Source organism: Vicia villosa, linkage group LG3 (assembly GCF_029867415.1).
Source record: "Vicia villosa cultivar HV-30 ecotype Madison, WI linkage group LG3, Vvil1.0, whole genome shotgun sequence".
NCBI lineage: Eukaryota > Viridiplantae > Streptophyta > Magnoliopsida > Fabales > Fabaceae > Vicia > Vicia villosa.
In genome coordinates this window covers 143,173,635-143,186,939 of record NC_081182.1, presented here as the reverse complement: position 1 = coordinate 143,186,939, position 13,305 = coordinate 143,173,635, and the positions used below count along the sequence as shown (strand labels likewise).

The following is a 13,305-nucleotide window of genomic DNA, read 5'->3' as shown; positions in this document are numbered from 1 at the left end:
AACGAATAGTAGAATTGGAATTAGAATGATAAGAATTGTTGGTAGTAGATTAATTAATAAATTGAAGAATTAGTACCTAGATGTTTAGGGGCTGTTTTGTAATGATTAAGTTGATGTAATTGATGCATGTTTAAGTTGTTTTTTTCGTCGATGTTGTTCTGGTTGTTGTTGTTGATACGTTGATTAATTTGCAGGTCTTATGACCAATGTTGTTTAAGTTATTGATGATGCGTTGATTAAGTTGCAGGTCTTATGACCAAAGTTGATTAAGTTGTTTGCGGTTGTTGCATTGTTGTGTTGTGACGTTGTAGTTGTTGTTATTGTTGCATGCATACATTTGCATATTACGTTGGCCTGGATTGGCAAAATGTTTAAGTTGGCCTTGACGGCACCTGTTTAAGTTGGCCTTGATGGCACCTGTTTAAGTTGAAATGCCTCGATAACCTGGCATATGTTTAAGTTGGGAGTTCTGCTCCAATGGTACCACATGCATTTGCACAGTTGAGTCGCATTTGAAGTTGTTGTTATTACGTTGTTGTTGTTGTTATAAGTTGTTGTTGTTATACTTGTTGCTGATAATTGTTATTATACTTGTTGTTGGTAAGTAATTACTATAACTGTTGTTGCTATTTGTTATTATAACTGTTGTTTGAATAAGTATGAAGTGGTGAAGTTGTATGATCTAATCTTAATATATTATTTATCATACGCTTGTTTATATTGTTGGATATCTCGCCCTTCTGAATGATGTTTCCCTACCATGGGAAATTGACAGGTACTCAAGATAGTGGTGGAAGTTTGAAGTGATTTTATGAAGTCTTTAGTTGCTGTTATTCGAGTTAGTGTCTTGCTCTGATACGTAGCACTCGGGGGGATGAACGATTGTCTTTTAATTGTTGTTATAACTATAAGTTGTTAACTTTTAAGTGGAATTTATGAAGTAATATGATGTTGGTGAATTTGTTTTAGTTTAATAAAAATATTATGCGAAGTGAAGTTGAATAATTGATATTATTATTATTAATAAAAAATGTTTTACTTTTAAAAGAGTAAACAGGTTTTATCGGTTCATCCGAGTTATGTGCCATGTATCTATGATATATGTGATTAAGTTGTTTGTTGTTTTACGTTGAATGTGACATCCCAATTGTATATTGAATTTCCGCACTCTGATTTTATTAAATATTCGTTGGGTAGATTTGGGCTGTTACAATTTGTATCAGAGCAGGTCGGTCTGTTCGGCCAGAGTCGTCTATTGTTGTTTATTCCTTTGTACGCGACAAGTGTGTGAAACACTGTCAGTACTTGTTGTTTTCTGGTTGTTGCAGGTATTAGTTTGAGAAAACTGGGGGAGAAGCGTTGCTTCTCAGATGTGTTTTAGTTGGAAGTTGTAGAGAGGATTGTTATCTTGGTGTTTCGGAAACTGAAGTTCACCAAAAGAATTGGCTCTCGAGTTATAAAAAGTTTGGGAGCGAGGAGTTATGTTAAGGACTGTTTGGAAAGTGATTAAGTTGAAGAAAATGAGTTTTTGAGTGAAATTTCCGTAAGCAAAACGCAGGAAAATTTCTGAATCGTTGTGAAACTTCGAAAATTCATAACTGGAGTTCTAGACGACCGATTTGAGTCCCGTTTGAAGCGTTGGAAATCTAACGAGATGAATTTTCTTATAAAAATAGTGGCAGCATCTATAACAAATTTATTGGTGGCAGGATTATGTTGGAAAGAAATGAAATTGTCCGTTTGAGTAGATATCGTGTCAACTGTTGACGAAGGGACAATGATTAACTGTAGGATTATTACAGATCTTGTTATGGATTGTTAGTAAGTAATTATAAGAGTTGTTGCAGTTGTTAGAAGTACGAAGAGCATAACTTCAAGAATGAGGAGTGCTGATGATGATAGCACAAGGGAATTTTGTTCTGATAGTATCACAAGGCGTGTGGTAGTATGAAGTCGTAAGACGTCGGTGTTAGCGGATTCAGATGGTTTTGCAGATGTTGAACTATGATGCTTTTGGTGGTGTGAGTGCAATTTCTGAAGGAACATTTTGTAGTTTGTAATAATGGTTATACTCCATTACGATTGTCGGATATTTATTGACAAATTAAGGACTTGATCACCCTTAATCTCTTGTTGATAGTAGACATAATTGTATTGGATGTTATAGACTTATTTTACTATCTCGATGATGCAGAAAGCGTTTAATGTTGAGGAAAAAAAACTGAGGCTCGGGTAAAGCTTGTAAATTATAAGTTGATAGAAACTCTAATGAGGACGGTGAATTAAGATGGATGATCAGAGTTGTGCAGCTGAAGCGTGATGTGTCAAAGTGTCGTGTTTCCTTGTAAATAGTGCTGATTGAAATAGGATTTCTTGTAAGTCATTGGTCAATGATGAGTTTAGTGGTTATCGGTCAAGTTATGTTGTCAGATTAGTATTATAATAATTTAGTCGTTGTTGCAGTAATGTTGTTGTTGGTTACCATAGGTGGCGAGTGATATCCTGAGATATCACGAAGTTGATTAAATTGGTTACTTTGAGGTTATTATGGGAGTGACCTGGCAAAATGATGATGTGGAATGAAGTTGAGGTAGGAGTTGGTGGATAGAATTTTCGAGGACAAAAATATTCTAAGTGGGGGAGAGTTGTAACACCCGGAATTTAATTATTTATATAATTAAATTGTATAAGGAAATTATTTGTTGGAATTAGTCGAAGTTAGAATTATTGACATTATTATAAGATGCGTAATTGGAATTATACATTGTGTTGGGCGGATAAATTAATGATCAAGAAATTAGTCGGTTTAATCGGAGAATAATATTAGAGATAATATTACTATAATGGACTATTATTAATTTAAGTTGATTTAAGCCGTAGAGAATGATATTGAATATGTTGAGTTGGTGGTTCGGACGATTTATTTTATAGTCGGTAGTTAGTCAATTTGGTGGAGAGAAATAATAATAGAATTAATATTATGGATTATGAGAGTGTTTTATTTAAGTGGGCTTAGACGTTGCGTTGGTGATAGTAATCATGGGGGTGTTAATTAGTAAGCCCAAATGAAGATTATAATTATAATAATAATTATAATAAAATAAAGGAAATAAGAAGAGGAGTTAGGTCTCAGTAGACGTGGAGAAAGAAGAAAAGTTGGAGAAAGATGAGAGGTGAAGAAGAGAGCCATGGCGGAAGAGAAAAGCTAGAGGAAGTCCAATTTTCGCAGCAAGTTTCTGCAGTGAGACACCTTAGTAAAACGGACGTTTCTCCCAATCCAACCGTTGGATCGTCGCGGTTCTTAGACACAACGTTCCTGACTCGTAGAGGTAACTTCTTATCGGAGCGATTTTCGTTTTGATGATTTTAAGTCCGTCTAACAAAGTGATTTCCGAACAGGTTTTTGGTGCATCTTTGCACGTTGTTAGAAAAGATTTTCGGAGAAAAGTTGGAAGTGGCGGCATAAGCTATGGCAACCGGGAGAATAGAGCAATCTCATATCCAAGGTAAGGGTGGGGTTCTAGCTCTATAAACGGGATTATGATGAATGATATGTGGGGATTATGATTGTATGGTTGCCTCTGTTTTATGTGTTGGGATTGTATTGTTGAATGTTGAAATTGATTGACGTCTGTGAATAAGGTTATAAAAGTTCAATCAATGGTTGTGGGAAATTAACCTAGGGTTTATAATTATTATTATTGAGGAATTAGTTGTAGAAAATTGCTAGATGTTGGTGGAGTATAACTATAATATTGCTATGTTCCTGTGATGGTCGAAATTGAATTGTACTGGAATCGAAGGAAGAAAATTGAGTTTTAATTTTGTTGGAAGATGTTGTCAGCGCAGGTAAGCGCCAAGGTTTGGACGCGGCGTGAACTGAAGGTTTCTGTGGTGTTCGCGGCGCATAGAGAGGATCGCGGCGCGTGCTATACGAGTTTTAGAAATATGTTTTGATTTCTGGCTGTTGATGTTTTATGTTGGTTGTTGGGATCAAGCCTTAGTAGGATTAACTTGAGAAGAATTATAATTATTATTAGTGAAGAAATTGGTTTAAATTAATTAGAATATTATAATGTTGGAATTGATTAATTTAATTAGTAGAAATCATAGTGATGATTCTTAGTGATGAGATATGTAGTTAATGGATTAAGTTGTATAAAGATGGAATTGGTGTGAAGAAGAAATAGCAGTAGTAATAACGATGATATATGTAGCAGGCTGAATTAGTATCATAATTGGAACTAATAATAGAATTAACGAATAGTAGAATTGGAATTAGAATGATAAGAATTGTTGGTAGTAGATTAATTAATAAATTGAAGAATTAGTACCTAGATGTTTAGGGGCTGTTTTGTAATGATTAAGTTGATGTAATTGATGCATGTTTAAGTTGTTTTTTTCGTCGATGTTGTTCTGGTTGTTGTTGTTGATACGTTGATTAATTTGCAGGTCTTATGACCAATGTTGTTTAAGTTATTGATGATGCGTTGATTAAGTTGCAGGTCTTATGACCAAAGTTGATTAAGTTGTTTGCGGTTGTTGCATTGTTGTGTTGTGACGTTGTAGTTGTTGTTATTGTTGCATGCATACATTTGCATATTACGTTGGCCTGGATTGGCAAAATGTTTAAGTTGGCCTTGACGGCACCTGTTTAAGTTGGCCTTGATGGCACCTGTTTAAGTTGAAATGCCTCGATAACCTGGCATATGTTTAAGTTGGGAGTTCTGCTCCAATGGTACCACATGCATTTGCACAGTTGAGTCGCATTTGAAGTTGTTGTTATTACGTTGTTGTTGTTGTTATAAGTTGTTGTTGTTATACTTGTTGATGATAATTGTTATTATACTTGTTGTTGGTAAGTAATTACTATAACTGTTGTTGCTATTTGTTATTATAACTGTTGTTTGAATAAGTATGAAGTGGTGAAGTTGTATGATCTAATCTTAATATATTATTTATCATACGCTTGTTTATATTGTTGGATATCTCACCCTTCTGAATGATGTTTCCCTACCATGGGAAATTGACAGGTACTCAAGATAGTGGTGGAAGTTTGAAGTGATTTTATGAAGTCTTTAGTTGCTGTTATTCGAGTTAGTGTCTTGCTCTGATACGTAGCACTCGGGGGGATGAACGATTGTCTTTTAATTGTTGTTATAACTATAAGTTGTTAACTTTTAAGTGGAATTTATGAAGTAATATGATGTTGGTGAATTTGTTTTAGTTTAATAAAAATATTATGCGAAGTGAAGTTGAATAATTGATATTATTATTATTAATAAAAGTTGTTTTATTTTTAAAAGAGTAAACAGGTTTTATCGGTTCATCCGAGTTATGTGCTATGTATCTATGATATATGTGATTAAGTTGTTTGTTGTTTTACGTTGAATGTGACATCCCAATTGTATATTGAATTTCCGCACTCTGATTTTATTAAATATTTGTTGGGTAGATTTGGGGTGTTACATTAGGTGCACTAATTTTTTCCCCCTGAATTTGATAATCCTATTAATTTATGATTTAAAAATCCCTAGCATGTCAATTTTAATAAGGGAACTAACTTCAAAATTTCTAATATTTTTCACTTATATGGTTACTTATAAAATTGTTGATGCTGTAAATGATTGCAGGCAAGGAGTATAAAACAAAGCACACAAAGTCATTCATAAATCACACACTAAGCAAAGTATTGATATACACACAACTAGAACTATAGAAGACGTTTAAGTAGAGACATAATCTAAGGTTGTTTGGGAACAAGAGATAGAAGAAGATTTTTGATTTCATTTGTAGACTCCTCTTGTCTCGTCATCCAGGATTCGAATTTCCCGTTGGTTGCATCCTGCCTGTCCAGTCTTTTTCTAACTTCTGCATTTTCCTTCTTAAGTTCATTTAGCGTTTCAAGCATCTTAGCAGAATTATCATTTGCAACGCTTGCAAGTACAAATGAAACAGTGAGAACCTTGGGAGTCACCTGATCAGCATTTACTTCCCACGTTGGTATTCTTCCTTCACAGATGTCTTTAGGCACATCACTTGAAATATGCTTTATCAAGGCCAAGGAATTTGCTTGATTATCATCAATATCCATATGCTCAGAAGATGTAGAACCGGAAGTGTTGCTGATGACTAGTGGAGGTTTTAGAGCCAAGAGATCCATCACAAGAGTGATGACAGCATTCAGATACTCAGAAAATTTCTCGTTAGCATGAGTGCGGCATACTTCTTTGAGAACTTAGTTACATTAAGTCTAGGGATCTCTTGAAATAGTCTTCAACAGTCGATGGGCTTCAGAACAGTTTACTTGATCCACAAGCTGAGAGTTGTAACAAATCTGCAGAGAAATCTTTTTTAATATTGAAAAAAATATTGTCTCAATTATTCTATTTTAGAAACTTTAATTCTGGAGGATATTTGATTCTCTTGTTCCAGATTAAATCTTCTTGACCTGCATAAATCACTGAGATATAACCAAAAGAAATATCACAGAATCAATTTAAAACAAATAAAATTTGTAAAGATTTCAAACAGCTTGTTCTAAAGTTCTGGTACAGAATGTCACGACATCAGTCAGGACATCTGGTTTTTAATGTAAGCTCATACTCAGTTGTATCAGAAGATCAAGATGTTATGACATCTTGCATAACATCTTTCAAGCACCATGTTTTAGCAAAATTCTGTCAATCCCAAAATCATGAATCTAACATTCTCTTCCTTTGGCAAATTTTGGCTAAAACAACCAAAGACCAAACTGCACAAATATATGTTAATTAATACGCAGTTACACAAACATAAGCTACAAGTTAAACATGTAAATTTTGTACATGAGGAAGAAGATAAGAAATGCTCCCCATCAAACACAATGTACATGAGGAAGAAGATAAGAGATACTCCTCCTCAAACACGGTTCCAATTTACCACCCTGTACTTTCAGAATGAAAGATCACATAACTCAGAGCACAAGACACAACTATGCTTATAACTCATACCACAAGACACAAGCAGGATGTTAGAACATCCAACACGACATTGTGCAAACATAACCACAAGCAGGATGTTAGAACATCCAACTCCATTCTTTTAGATTTTGAAAATGTTTAAGGAAAAATTTTAATATAAAAGTTATCAAAATTAGATTTAATATTATTTTATTTTTGAAGAATTAAGTTTTTTTTTGGATTTTTATATAAATTATAATTAATAAGTTATCAAAATATAAATATTTTTAGTATTTTAAGTTATCAAGAATTAAATATTTGTTTGAAAGAAAATATCAAAAAATTAATTTGAATTAAATGTATTATTTTATTGAATATTATTTTATAAATTATAATATAATGTTGATTTTTTTAAATTTTTATAAAAATATCATTTAAAATATTATAAGTATTGACTGGTGATTTTTTATTTTTTAACTTAATAATTATTGTCACCTCTTTTAATATAATTTTTTAATCTAATACATCTCAAAAAGAAATGGAAATAAAAAAATTCAAAGAAAATAAAATTGAGGATAAAAAAATTTGAGTTTTCAAATAGAGAATTAAAAAAATTAAAACACTTAAATTGGATATCAAAATACATTTAAACCTTTTAATTAAATGAGTATACACAATTGATTCGAAGTTCAATATCTATGAGCAACATTTCTTTATATTTTTCATTAAATACACTTATAAATCAACAACTTTTAAAAACATTTCATCCTATTTTTTAAAATGAATAATTTTTTTTTACTTAAAAAAAGTTTAGAAACTATATTTATTTTCTTGAAAAAGTATTTATTTTATAAAGATTGATCTTTTTAAAAAAACATATTTTATGAAAAAGTATTATTTTTCTCCCATAATATATATTTTTTTAAAAATAGTTTAGACTTTAAGAAGTTTTGTGTAAGAGGCCCAAGTCGTTCGCTTGTTCCAAATGCAACAACAAAATCAAAAACTTTTCCCTTTTGTATTCCATTATTATTATATTCTTTTTCTCTCAATATTATACTCTTTCTTCCGCTTTCTCTCTACGCCTTTCTTTTTCTTTGTTGAGAGAACACATAACAATGGCAATGTTGAAGTTTCCTAAAAAACATCTTAATAATTATTGTCACGTCATTTAAAATAATTTTTTTATTCTAATAATCACTGCCAAAGCTGAAAAAGAAAAAAAATTAAAAAAGTTGAAAGAAAATAAAATTAAGGATAAAAAAGTTTGAGTTTTCAAAGAGAGAATTAAAAAATTAAAAACACTTAATTTGGAGATAAAAAATACATTTAAACCTTGTAATTAAATGAGTGTAAACAATTTATTCGGAGTTCAATCTCTATGAGCAATATTTCTTTATATTTTCTATTATATACACTTATAAATCGACAACTTTTCACAAAACCTCATCCTTTTTCTTAAATAGTTTTTTTAAAAAGAATAAATGTTCTTGAATCAAAAAAAGTTTAGAAACTATATTTATTTTATTTAAAAAAAGTATTTATTTTATAAAACATTGATCTTTATCAAAAAAACATATTTTTCTAAAAAATATTATTTTTCCTCATATTTTAGACTTTGACTTTGAGAAGTTTTGTGTAAGAGACCCGACCCGTTCCCTTATTCCAAACCCACAAACAAAAGCAAAAACCCTTTCCCTTTTGTGTTCCATTATTATTATATTCTACTTTTTCTTTTACTTTCTCTCCACGCCTTTCCTTTTATTCTTTGACAGAACACATAATAATGGTAATGGTGAAATCTCCTAAGAAACATCTTAATAGTTATTGTCGCCTAATTTAAATTAATTATTATTATTCTAATAATCACTGCCAAAGCAGAAAAAGGAAATGAAATTAATATAATCTAGTAACAAACCTGTGCGTTTGCACGAGTTTTGGTATGAGACGTGCATTTGTTTTAGAAGTATATTTTTTAATAGAAAAAATATTTATTAAAAGTAATTAATATTTTGTGGAAAAAAATAACAATATTTAACATTAAATTGTGTCTAAAAAAATCAGGAATAAAATTGAAAGCACCAAAACTAAATTGTGTCTAAATAACCTTTGTTAACTTCAAGTTTCCGTTAATAATCAATATTGTGATCAGTAACTTCATGTTCCCGTTAATATTCACTATTTTGATCAGTAACTTCATGTTCCCGTTAATAATCAATATTTTAATCAGTAACTTCAAGTTCCCTTTAATATTCAATATTGTGATCAGTAACTTTATGTTTCCGTTAATATGCACTATTTTGATCAGAAACTTCATGTTTCCGTTAGTATTCAATATTTTAATCAATAATTTCACATTCATGTTAATATTCAATATTGTGATCAGTAACTTCATGTTCCTGTTAATATTCACTAATTTGATCAGTAACTTCATATTTCCGTTAATATTCAATATTTTAATCAGTAACTTCAGGTTCCCGTTAGTATTTAATATTGTGATCAGTAACTTCATGTTCCCGTTAATATTCACTATTTTGATCAGTAACTCCATGTTCCCGTTAATATTCAATATTTTAATCAGTAACTTTAGGTTCCCGTTATTATTCAGTGATCAGTAACTTCATGTTCTCGTTAATATTCACTATTTTGATCAGTAACTTCATGTTCCCGTTAATATTCAATATCTTAATCAGCAACTCCAGGTTCGTGTAAATATTCAATATTGTGGTCAGTAACTTCATGTTCCTGTTAATATTCAATATTTTAACCAGTAACTTCAGGTTCCCGTTAATATTCAATATTGTGATCAGTAACTTCATGTTCCCGTTAGTATTCAATATTTTTATCAGTAATTTCATGTTCCTGTTAATATTCAATATTTTAATCAGTAACTTCAGGTTCCTGTTAATAATTAATATTGTGATCAGTAATTTCATGTTCCCGTTAATATTCAATATTTTTGTTCAGTAATTTCATGTTCCTGTTAATATGAAATATTTTAATCAGTAAATTCAGCTTCCCGTTAATATTCACTAATTTGATCAATAATTTCTTGTTTCCGTTAATATTCAATATTTTAATCAGTAACTTCAGGTTCCCATTAATATTCAATAATTTGATCAGTAATTTCATGTTCCAGTTAATATTCAATATTTTAATCAGTAACTTCAAATTCCCGTTAATTTCAAATTATTTTGAACAATAACTTCATGTTCCCGTTAATATTCAATATTTTGATATGTAACTTCAATATTTTGAATAGTATAATATTAATGTTGTTAATTTATATAAATATTAAATTTTAAATATTTACTTTTAAATTTAAATATTAAGTAACCAAAAATAATTGATTAATTTTCATACATGACATGTATGATAATAAAATAAATTATAATTAAAGCAATTTATATGATAAGAATTTGGTCATACACATCTGAAACGTTTTTAACTTGTATGAGATGAATTTTCTCATTTTTAAAACATACTTATTTCTATTATTCCCTAAATTGAGGTTTTATGAAAAATATAAAAGAAAAATAAATTTAAAAATAATATATTAATTAAGATTTTTTTTAATTTAATTAATTAAGAGGTAACACAACAATTTAGTCTTTTTTACTAAAAAATAAAAATATATAGAGATATAAATGATAGTACTACTCTCGTATTTTTTGATAAGTTAGAATAATATTAATTATTAATTAAAATAATTAAAGTCTATTAAACAATAATTAAAAATCATTAAAATAATACAACATTCTGGTTTTATATAACATTGTCATCATCATTTTACTCACACGGTGTGAAATGTTGGAAGAAAGAGAAAAAGAATGATGGATGGACAAGACAGCCATGTGGCAAATTTACGAGCAAGCAGGGTATTTTGGTAAAATCCAGAGCATATAATTTTCTTATATGATAGATTCAAAGAAAATAAAATTGAGGATAAAAAAATTTGAGTTTTCAAATAGAGAATTAAAAACACTTAAATTGGAGATAAAAATACATTTAAACCTTTTAATTAAATGAGTGTAAATAATTGATTCGGAGTTCAATCTCTATGATTTCTTTATATTTTCTATTAGATACACTTATAAATCGAAGACTTTTCACAAAACCTCATCCTTTTTCTTAAATAGTTTCTTAAAAAGAATAATTTTTCTTGAATAAAAAACAGTTTTGAAACTAGATTTATTTTCTTGAAAAAAAGTATTTATTTTATAAAACATTGATCTTTTAAAAAAACATATTTTTATGAAAAAAATTATTTTTATGAAAAACATTATTTTTCCCCATATTTTAGACATTAACTTTCTGAAGTTTTGTATAAAAGACCCGACTCGTTCCCTTGTTCCAAACCCTCCAACAAAACCATAAATCATTTCCCTTTTATGTTCTAAACCCTCCAACAAAATCATAAACCATTTACCTTTTATGTTCTAAACCCTCCAACAAAACCATAAACCGTTTCCCTTTTTGTTCAATCATTATTATATTCTCTTTGTTAATGCGCGAGACACTTTTAGTGAGGAAAGAATAGAGAGAATAAAGGAAATAAGGATTATATTATTGACTTGAATTGAATTGTACAAATAATGATACAGACTATGACTATTTATATACAACCCTGATTAGGTTTGAGCTTACACAACTTGGATTATATTTGATATTATTATATTAGATTATATTTGATATTATATCAATAATATATCAATACCAATAATATATGAACATACCCCCTATAATCCAAGTTATCGAAAAAAACTCTATAAATAGTCAATTTGAACTATTCCTAATTTCTTTCTCAAATTTAGGAATCTGTCGATCTTCAATCCTATGGTGAAAATGTCGGCCAACTATGCTTCACTCGTGCAATGCCTAACTTCAAGTTCACCTCGATTTACCTTTTCCCTCAAAAAGTGAAATCTACCTTCGATATGCTTACTCCTTCCATGCAGAACTGGATTCTTTGCCTGATTTGAGGCTGACTTATTATCGATTTGCAACACAAGAGGATTCTTCACTTTAACCTCCATTTCTTCAAGTGCTGATCTGATCCAAATTGCATCACATACAGCATAAGATCCTGCTATATATTCAGCTTCACGCGATGATAATGCCACCACGGGTTGTTTCTTCGAACACCATGAAATTGGGGCAGCAAATACTTGAAAGAAATATCTAGTTGTGCTTCTTCGATCTTCTTTATCTCCATACCAATCATCATCTGAAAAGCAAGTAATTGTTACTTCTTCTCTTTCAGAGTCTTGTCGAAATAGAATTCCATAATCTATCGATCCTTTTATGTATCTTAGAATTCTTCTTCCAGCATCCATGTGTGACACACTTGGTTTACTCGTGTATCTGCTCACTAATCCGACTACAAAACCTATATCAGGTCGATTGTTGCACACATATCTCAGAGATTTGATAATTTTCTTGAACAAAGTTACATTAACTTTGTCTTCCTCTCCATGCTTCTCCAACTTCAAGTTTGTTTCGACATGTGAGGATGCAGGATTCGAATCACCCATTCTGAATCTCTTAAGTATCTCTTTGACATACTTCCTTTGATGCAGCACCATACCTTGCTTCGAAATTTGAAATTCCATGCCTAGGAAATAAGACAATTTTCCCATATCCGACATTTCAAATTCCTTCATCATCAACTCTTTTAACTTCGACGAGTTCTCCAAGTTATTTCTAGTTACCAGCAAGTCACCGACATATAAGTAGATGATTGTTATATTTTGTGCCACAACCTGAGCATAGACACCATACACAGATTTGCATTTCACAAAGCCTAATTCGACTAAGTATGAGTCGATCTTCTTGTTCCATGCCCTAGGTGTCTGCTTAAGACTATAGAGTGCTTTGTGCAACTTATATACTTTACTCGCTTCCTTCTGAATCACAAAACAAGGAGGTTATGTGACATAGACCTCTTCGTCTAAAGGACCATTAAAAAATGTTGACTTCATATCTAGGTGAAATGTCTACCAGCCTTGGTTGCATGCCAATGCTGCCACAAGTTGAACAGTCTCAAATCTTGCTACTGGAGAAAATACTTCAAATTAGTCGAGCCCTGCTCTTTGAAGAATTCCTCAAGCTACTAATCTTGCTTTATGTCTTGCTATCAACCCATCAACATTTTGTTTCAGTTTGAATACCCACTTTACATCGATAGTTTTTACGTGCTGCCAATTCGACTAACTCCCATTTGTTGTTTCTTTCGATTGCCTGTAACTCTTTGACCATAGCCAACTGCCATTGTTGAATATTTAAAGCTTCACTATATTTGATTGGTTCAGCACTTGCAAGTAAAGAAAAATGAACTAATTCTCCATCTGGTGTGACTTCATCT

The 13,305-nt window shown here is 30.7% G+C and overlaps 1 protein-coding gene across 1 annotated transcript; it reads right to left on the bottom strand.

Annotated features, from left to right (window-relative positions):
* Positions 1 to 11,797: 11,797 nt before the first annotated feature.
* LOC131659098 (secreted RxLR effector protein 161-like) lies at positions 11,798 to 12,475 on the bottom strand. Its single transcript, XM_058928336.1, has one exon. The coding sequence runs from the start codon at positions 12,473 to 12,475 to the stop codon at positions 11,798 to 11,800; it is 678 nt and encodes a 225-aa protein (XP_058784319.1).
* Between the last annotated feature and the right edge of the window lie 830 nt (positions 12,476 to 13,305).